This window comes from Manis javanica, chromosome 5, assembly GCF_040802235.1.
Source record: "Manis javanica isolate MJ-LG chromosome 5, MJ_LKY, whole genome shotgun sequence".
Classification (NCBI taxonomy): domain Eukaryota; kingdom Metazoa; phylum Chordata; class Mammalia; order Pholidota; family Manidae; genus Manis; species Manis javanica.
In genome coordinates this window covers 30,817,355-30,826,813 of record NC_133160.1, presented here as the reverse complement: position 1 = coordinate 30,826,813, position 9,459 = coordinate 30,817,355, and the positions used below count along the sequence as shown (strand labels likewise).

The window sequence follows — 9,459 nt, the reverse complement described above, 5'->3', positions numbered from 1 at the left end:
TGTACAAGTAACATGACAAAAACCCCAGTGGGAAAAAATACATACCATACAAATGGCCTCAAAGTCCACCTGTGTAGGTTAAAAGTTACATTTCGCCCCTCTGCAAGCGAAAGAAACAGTGGTTTCAAACATACAGGATTGTACAACACTGAGGATAAATACATCTTAAATACAGTTACACTATGGCTGCCAAAATGCTCAGAATATGGAACAAGTAAAATGTAATTAATAAAAACAAACAAGGCCCAGGCTGCCTCAGAGGGTTTCACTTTCAGGAATAAAAGACAAATGTGTACTTTTCAATGCTGAGGGCAGTTAAGGGGCACGTACAAATACAGGGAAAAGTCTGGGGGTCCCATGAACAGCCACAAGCACTCAGCAGGGAGGACACTCCAGCCCAGCCCTCCACAGAGGCTCCCTGGTTTCTGCCACACCCTTGTTCATCAGCTCCTCACGCCACTAGCTATGGGCTAACAGCAACTAAGCTCCCATCTGGTACTTAGGTCAGGCCTCCTACGCCTGGGAGAGAGGGATGCCACACAAAATTTCAGGTGCTCTTATGCCACTTTTGCAAAAGCAAGTGGGATGGGGTTGATCAGTTGGGACTCTACTTGACCCTGGGGGAGGACTGTCTCCTCCGGCCCTTCAGCTTCTTCACCTAGAAGGCACCCGTGACTCATGCTCGACACGCCTCACAAGGATGTTATGAGGATGTATAGGGTTCAGACTGCAAAACAAAATGAAGTTCTGCAACAGCAGGGCCACACAGTATTTGTGAATACAAAAACAAGTGGGAAACACAAAACCATGCGTAGAAGTGAAAAACTGAATTCATGACAAGGGAGAGCACATCGTTTCAGTCACATTTTATTTCTTACTTAAATTTAAAAAAAAAGGATCAGAAGCAAGCCATGACTTCAAGATCTGCACAGTTTGATGGTGAGTCTCTTGCATCTTGACTGTATGGCAAAATATTTTCAAGAAATGGAAGAAAGAAGAGTGTGGCACTACAAACACAATGTAGTATTGCTCTCCTGGCTACTGAACTAGGAAATTCCTCTTACTTCACCAGAGAGTGTGTGCGGAAAGCAGAAGAAAATAACCCAGCTGACCCTCTGACCTTGCTGGCAGCCCTGGTGAGCCTCCAGCTTCAGTTGCCCAGGACCCCCACCAGTGACAGTTTCCACAAAGGAATGCACCAGGTACTGCTGATCCCAAAGGCAACCCTATTCAAGAGCGGCTCTCAGCTGCTGGGCCCCAGCAACCAAGGGCCCCACCATATGCCCACAACGGGGCAACAGAGACAAATGAGGCAGCCTTCTGTCCCTGGTTTGGGAACCAAGTTCATTCGTCAATGAGAAAACTAGATTTGTTACTAATTACCTCAGTGTTTAAGATCTGTCACTGAGCTCCTGACTCATCTCTAGGACATGTATTTAGAAAAGGCCCGAAAGCACTTGTTTTTTGGTGCCCCGGACATGACCCACCAGAAGCGTCTGGTGACATGAACTTGCTCACTCAGAATCATAGATACTGGAATTAGAAGACAGCTCAGAAAACAGGAACCCACAGAGTGATGTGTCCTGCCCAGAGTCACACAGTCAGGACTGAAACCCCATGTAAAAACACATTTTCCTGTTAAGAGGGCCTTGGACCTGAAAGGGAAAAGCCATATGCTAAGACAGAAGAAGTACAAGCTCAGAAGAAAGAAGCTGCTCCAGGGCTGCATGCATGCGGAAGGTTCTGCAGTGAGCTGGGGTGTCGAGAGGGGCTGGCCCTGAGCTGGACACTTCAGTGACCTGGGCTGACTGTGAGCTTTCCGGAGGGGGGCAGAAGGCTGACTTAAACAGAAATGAAACAAGCCAACAGCAGACCAAGGTGCTAAAGCGGGCCATTACACCCTCGTTGGCAATGAGAACCACTGTGGCATGAAAAATTCAACTCATTTAGGCACCAAGTTCTCTCTTCTGTACTCCCTTGCTTGTTATATTGACAAAGAACTAGTCTTCCCAAAGTCAACCTCACTCCTATAATCAGGAAGGGGGTGGAAAAATCACAGTTTAGAAGAAAAAGAGTCTTCCAATAAAACAAAAACTACATTTAAACTGGTCACATTATATAAAGTGTGCATTTAATCTTCAGGATAGTCAAACCTCGAATGCGGTTAGGTTTTCCAGAGTGGTAAGCAAGACTCTGTGGTTTCAATGAGGAAGTCATGGCACAACTGAAATCACAGAAATACACACACAGACACACACCTGCCCTAAGGTAATATATACACAACACAGCAGCTCCATGGGTGGTTGCTCAGGCAAAGGGTGCATGAATGAGAAGCCCCGCTCCCTGCCTAACGGGAAAGCCCCCAGGAAGAATTCAGCAGCAACATGCCTAGAGCACAAACAGCATCATCCCTGAAAAGCCACAGTTAGCTGCACTGCCCTAAGGAGCCACTTGAACCTGAAACCACGGGAAAGGGCTCAGTCACAGTACATTCTACTACACACGCTTGAAATAGTACATCGGTTTTCCAGGCTGTTATAATTTTTCGTGCCCTCTGAAAAAAAATAACTGAAGGCTTCTTTCAGTCTGTGATAAAGTGAACCCGTATCACACAGCAGAGCTCAGGCTCCCTGGATTCCGTGGGCAGAATGCCTGTCTGGTTAACAAGCCTCAGTCCCTCCAGCCTCCGGAAGGCAGCCAGCCTGCAGCCCCACGGCAGGGATTACAGAGAAGCCCAGGTGACAGCTCTCCAGCAGCGAAGACATCCAAGCACCCCATCCTGCTGGTGGCCCCTGAACAGGTTGGACACAGATGAACATCAAACTCTGATTGGGCCCACAAACAGAAGCTCTTAGCTTGGGAGCCGGAAGTGCCAAGCAGACACTCCCAAGCTGGGGAACACCGTCTTCCAATTTGTTAAAACCTTTTGTTTAAAAAACTCCAAACAGTTTTACCCCCATGACTTCTTTCCAACTCAAAGCTGTAATTCACTCACAACCCAAATCACAAGCACATAGACTGCATATACAGGGTTTTTTTTTTAAAAAGCCACAAATAAAAAAACGCTACAAAAAAAAAAAAAGACAGTGAGTTGAAGCCTCATCATTGTCTAAGTCACACGGCTGGGCCTGCCTCGGAGCCCCATCCTGCTCAGTCTTGCTCCTGCTCTCCTGGCCTTGACGGCCCCTAATCGCCCTCCATGGCAGCTGTCAGCATCCCCTTGTCCATCAGGTGAGACCTGAGTGTGTTGAAGATGTGAAGCTGCTGATCTGGTCGCAGGGTCAGGAACTGCTGAATCAGCTTGCTAGGGTTCGGGCCCCTGAAAGAGAATGTGAAGAAACAGCACTGAGCAGGGACCAGAACCTCTTGGGACTGATTATCCAAGTGCTGCTCCCCACAAACAGAGGACAGGGCCTCAGAGAAACATCAACGGTAGCGACTGGAAACTGCACTCATCTAGACTGCTTTTCACTCAAACTGCAATGTAGCTCAAATTTTAGAATTTCACATTAAAAAATCCACCAATCTGGATCAGACAGAAAGGCACTATACCTGATAAAACTGGCGATGTACACATTGACAAAGGTGGCCATCAGATACTGGCAGTCGAAGCGATCCATAATGCCCCCGTGGCCAGGAATGGTGTTGGCAAAGTCCTGTGAGGGGCAGAGGAAGCACTGGTGAGCCTGGGCTCCAGCAAGATCAAACACTGGCCTGCAGTCCCACCTCAACGTCCAGCTACTGTCCTTGGTAGCTGAGGGCAATGGCAAGTTCTATTTTTCTCAGTACTTATTCAAATACTGAGGCTACAATAGGACACATCTTACTAAATTACAAATGTCCCTTTTGAAGAAAGATATAAGGTATATTAACAAATAAACTGAAAATCCAACTACTGAGTTTTCTTGGAAACAATGTATTTTTACTTAACCTTCCTAAATTCTGTGCATGGGCGAAAAAGAGCACATTAATACTCAGGCTTTAGAGCCTGGCATTTTGTAGAGGGTGGCGGTTGATGGGAGGGACAGGAGGTGAAAGGCAGAAAGAGGTGCAAAAGGGCCTGGAGGAAGACAATGAGGAACAGAAGAGAAGGCTGTCTTACTTTGATTTTAAAAGCTCGTTTGAATCCACTTGCGAAGAACCCTCCAAAGGGGCCAATGAGCGAAGCAAAAGTGGAGAGGGCAATGCTGTGGATCTGGAAGGGGTACATCCGGACTGTTTTCTGAGGACAGCAACGGAGTCAGTCAAGATACTTGCAAGCCCAGTCTTATTACTTGTTAACATAAAAAGCTCTTTATGAAACTAAACTGTATTTCCCAAAAAACCCACATTAGTAAGAAGACAGGGTTTTGTTTTATGTTTGTAAATCTCCTATATCTGTCTTAATAGAAGACATGGTTATTAAGCATTCAGTCTTTTGTGATGGGGTGTTTTGGCTGAAGTATAGGAAGAAAATCCAGTCTTACTCAGATATGTAGCTGAAAGAAAGAGCATTTTAGGTACTGCTTTTATGAAAATTATGGGTATTCTTCTTTACCTCTACACCAGAGCTTGACAAGTATAGTTTCTTAAAAAGCTGGCACAATGTGGAATCTGAAATCCTATCAACAAACTTTCTGTACTCTTACATTAAAATCTATTCATCTGTCTAGCACTTTGAATGGTTCTTTTTACCCATATGTAAATATAACACCATGCACTGGCCATTTAAAAATTACTAATTTACTGAGTTGTGTATATCTCCAAATATAGACTCATTTTACTTACACATTATCAAAACAACATCATCACCAAAATTAAAATCATCACCAAAAAAATAAAATAAAATCACCACAGGTCTATCAGAAATGCCTTTAAGTATTAGGAAGCTGCCAAGCTCACAGTAGCAGATGTATGCTAAAATTTTAATTGTCACTCAAAAGTCAAATTTTATCACTGATAACAATTACTGTCAATTGTTTTCCTAGAAGTGACAAGCTCATTTCAATCATTTTCAAGAAAAATGGCTGCTAAATATCCAAGTCTGAAAACTATAGTTGGCTCTTTTCAAGTATAAAATTATGTTCCCATTAAAAAGCAGCGAGTTCAGCTCATGACTCAAACAGGTGCTCATATGCTTCCCTTCCCTTCAGGGAAGCACTATACTCCAGCATTTAGAAGTGTTTTATGCATACTTTCTATTTTGGTAAGAAGAGTATTAGAAAGGTGTGTATTGAAGGGGCAAGACTTCACAAAATTAATAATTTTACTATTTCATCAAACACTCTTAGGAGGAACTGACTTATTTTTACTACAAGTGTGTGGCCTGAAAATCCAACGACTTAATCCAGTTCGGTGGCACTGCCTGCATTCATACTAAGGGGCCAGCACATTAACCCACCACTGCTTTCTCATCACCAAGGCAAATGGCAAAAGTCAAGTAGTATCATTGTATTATTATGAAAATAATCGTGACCTCACAGACCCCCTAAAAGGATCTGAGAGTCCTCAGGGATCCACAAGACACACTGTGAGAACCACAGCCTTAATGATTTCAAGTGGGAAGGAAGGTCTCCTGCCCTCACTCTGAGCTGACTTGCCCATTAATTCTCCTTCATCCTGGGGCTAACAACTTTGGGGAAGGAGGAAGCTAGTGCGTGAGGTTCGGGTTTCTGAGGGGAGGCAGCGGTGGACAGGGGCTCTCTGTCTGTGATCGCGACACAGGACAATTCCCCCATGTGAGTGGCACGTACCCAGCCAATGACCGACTGGATCACCCCAGGAATGTTGTACTCCTGCAGGCGGAACAGGTCCGAGGGCTCACAGTCCACAGTGAAGCTGTTGGTGTCATTGTTGTACTCCACAGGGCAGACAAAGCATCTGTACCCAGACATCACATAGGACAGCTGAGGATGAAAAACAAGAGAAACCAGCGAAGGAGACACATCCTAGCCATCCCACCTGCGTGACAGACACCAGGTGCCCCATCCCTCGTGCCTAGCACCGTGCTAACTACAAGCTGTGCACTGAGACAGAGGTTCATGCTTTTTTCGTATGTGTATTTTATCTGAATTTGGAAAAACACTAAAAAACAGAAAATTTTCCAAGTATGTGTGGCCCATTGAGGCCTCACACATACTTGCCCCAACACCCAGGTCCTGAATAAATCCAGGAAAGATCTGATGGAATTTGGGCAAAGAAGTACAAGAAGTTTCTCCCCATATGCTGGAGCTATGGTCCATTTTTCTCAGGATCTCTTAACTTAATTCAAACTCGAGGCAGGCCGCAGGGGAGTGGTATAGTGAGAGGAAGACAGCCAGGAGGAAGAAGGCTCAAGAGTAATGAAGAAGGGGAGTCAGCACTGCAAAAGAAGGGAGACTGGTCTGAGGGTCAGAAGCAGGGAACAGTGCTCTAGAAAGGGCTGGACAATCATCCCACCTCTGGGCAGCGCACATGGAGGAGAGAATCTGTGCTGGGGTGGCATCTCTCACCTCACCCTCTTAGTCTCAGGTGCCAATCACCCAGCCTTGGAATATCAAATGCCTGGACAAGAACGCCACCTGCTGAGGGCTGCCATGCCTCAACATGAGAGCAGTACAAGGTACACACACCCCTGGTCCTCAGCCCAGACCCTGCCATGGTAGGTAAAGGGCAGCTGGTGCTGCCCAAGCCAGTACAGAGTATGCCATGCTTGAGCCCCTCACAGGCCAAGGCTACCATTCAGCAGGACGGAGTCCCTGGCCATGGGAGACATGTCCTCTAGTCCCGGACAGGCTTTGAAGGTGGATATACGGCCTCTGTCCACACCCCTACCCAGCCCAGAGCCACCACCTACCAGAAGGCCAAACACCACAGTTGCAAAGAAGCCCCCAATGAAGCCTTCCCAGGTCTTCTTCGGGGAGAGCTGTGGACAGAGAGCAGGCTCTTAACATAGGACTTTCTGATAACTCTGGCTTTGGGAATAATGATGACTTGTTAAAAACCTCCCCTATTAAAAAAAAACTCATTCTGTTAATCACCTAACCTTCTAAATACCCCCATGCTTGGTTTCTTTTTCCCTGCTCAATACCCCTCAGTTTCTGCTTCAGTTGCTCATTCAAAAAACTGCATTATAAGACAGTATATGGATTAAATGACAATACTCCAATCCAGATCAAGAAGTATGCCTATACAGTCCATAAAAAAATTTTTTTCTATTAGCACTAGCACTTTTTTCCTGTGAGCAGCTGTCAATATCTTCCTTTGGCTTTTTTTTGTCAAACACTGCCTGCCATCCTTTCTCCAGGATGACAGGAAGATATACACACCATCTGGAACTCCTGTCCCCCAAGCCAACCTACTCATACTGAATGCGCCACCCACCCTTCCCTCCTGGTGACATTTTTGCTAGGGTGATCCACTTACCTTGATAAGTGGGGTCCGACCAAAGAAGAAGCCAAACATATAGGCCATGATGTCATTACAGATCACACAGGAAATGGGGACAATGAACCTAGGAAATAAACCAAAGTAATGATCAACTCTACCAAGACAGTAATACCTCTGATGTACACAAAACCACCTTATTCATAAATCCCAGTACCAAAATAACCCACCCACTATTTGCTACCCATTAAGGAATAGGTTAAACAAGAAATAAAACACCAAATAAAAGTCATACCTAGTACCTGGCACACAGCAGGCACTCCAGTGGTTACTGAATGATTACTTAATAAATGGAGCTGGTAGTCTATAAAACGTCATTTGTTGTTTAATCATTCTAAAGCAGTGTAATGGGAGGACTTTGCAAGAGTCACTCTTTAGAATTACCTAACAAAAACTCTGAAGGGAAGTGACAGAGCTGTGCCACGATCACTGTTTTAAACATAATGACGTCTAAGGCTAACATTTATTTGAGCTAGTCTCTGTTCTAACCACTTTCCATATATTTATTAATTAATTCCCCAGGACATGGATACCACTGTATCCTCACTCTGAGATCTGTAAACAGAGGCTGGAGTCTTCGCCACAGTATTTTAGTAGCCCTTATATACACCAAGATGCAACTTCACCATTCCACTAAGATCATCCAGCTGCTTCAGTGAGCCGGCTGATTCCTATTAATGCTGATAGATTTCCTGCTGAAACCACTGCATTTCTGGAATAAAATCTGCTAACTAACAGTATACAATTCTTTTGACACACTGTCAGATTCTATTTGCTTATAGTTTATTTAGAAGAGTTTATCTACAATCATAAAAGAAATCAGTTTATTGTTCTTGTTTCTTGCTCCTTATGCTTATTGGCTTTAGTATGAAGGGTTAGACACAATGCAGCTGTTATCATTAGTTGTATCTTTATCATGGTGTGGACTCTTAGGCAGTTTTCAAAGTTCTATAGTTACTGATCTTTTCGAGTTCTCTTCTGTATGATTTCTAATAGTGTACATTTTACCAGAAATTATGAACTTTCCCTCTAGGATTTCAAATGTGCTGCCATCCAGATGCACTGTCTTTGGTTCTTTAAACATCCCTGTACCTGTCTGTCTAGAACAGTGGTTCTCAAAGCATAGGTCCTGACCATGAGCATCACCATTACCAGGGAATGTTCTAGAAATTCAAATTCTCAGGCCCCACCCCTGATCTACTGAAGCAGAAACACAGGAGTGGAGCCCAGCAATCTTTTGTTGTAACTGGCCCTACAGAAGATTCCGATGTAGTTCAAGGTGGGAACACCTGGCTGGAAGGTAAGGGGGCATTCCGGCCCACCTGTACATGAGCATGCCCACAAACTAACAGGAGGTCTCCCTCATCTGACATCACTCACCAGATCATTCCTTCAAACAGGTTGTGAATAACGAGATGTGACTGGGTAACGACAATCAGTAATGTCACATGGGTCCAGCCAAACTGCAAAAGAGAAAAAATAAACCTTATCTATCGGCTTACCCTGAAAGGAACTTCAAATAACAGTCAATACCAAATAGAAAACTTCTGAGAAACAGGCAGAAAAGGTATCTGCTTCCTGACCTGTCTTACTGTTAAGTGGCAAGGCACAGAACAAACCTCTGGAAGTAACTGTCCCCCGGCTACCATTCCCACCAAAAAGAGGGACCACATGGCCTGCTAGTGAGTGAAAGCCTGGGTACTACTCATTTTCCTAGTAGGTATCAAGTGCTTGAGTCACTCAGAGAGGGCATGTTTTCAAGTTGAGGGAGTGATGTACGAGGTAGGATCTGTTGGCAATGCCCGAAGCTTCGCTTCACCTTGAGCCTTACCTGGAGGCCACCTTCAGGTCCTAGTGGACAGATTGCTTTGGGTGTAAATTAAATAACAGTGACTGGGTCTGGGTGGATGTAGAGCCACTGAACTTAAACATGGGTGCTCTTCCTTAGTGCTCTAGGTTCTAGTGCATACAGAACAGACTGCATTACAGTTTCCATTCATCACAGAAAAGATGAGAAGCCTGTTGAGTTTCTGCACAACTTAAGCCAAGAATTCA

The 9,459-nt window shown here is 44.7% G+C and overlaps 1 protein-coding gene across 3 annotated transcripts in view; it reads right to left on the bottom strand.

The window, feature by feature from the left end:
- Positions 1-851: 851 nt before the first annotated feature.
- The window catches only part of CDS2 (CDP-diacylglycerol synthase 2), a 69,142-nt gene continuing 60,534 nt past the window's right edge, over positions 852-9,459 (bottom strand). For all 3 annotated transcript variants that reach the window (XM_017662343.3, XM_073236891.1, XM_017662344.3), the window contains exons 7-13: positions 8,785-8,867; positions 7,384-7,471; positions 6,815-6,883; positions 5,733-5,885; positions 4,103-4,222; positions 3,553-3,656; positions 852-3,319 (exon numbers count right to left, since the gene is read on the bottom strand). In XM_017662343.3, coding sequence (XP_017517832.2) covers positions 3,187-3,319; positions 3,553-3,656; positions 4,103-4,222; positions 5,733-5,885; positions 6,815-6,883; positions 7,384-7,471; positions 8,785-8,867 — 750 coding nt within the window. In that variant the 3' untranslated portion in view covers positions 852-3,186. The remainder of the gene's footprint in view (positions 3,320-3,552; positions 3,657-4,102; positions 4,223-5,732; positions 5,886-6,814; positions 6,884-7,383; positions 7,472-8,784; positions 8,868-9,459) is intronic.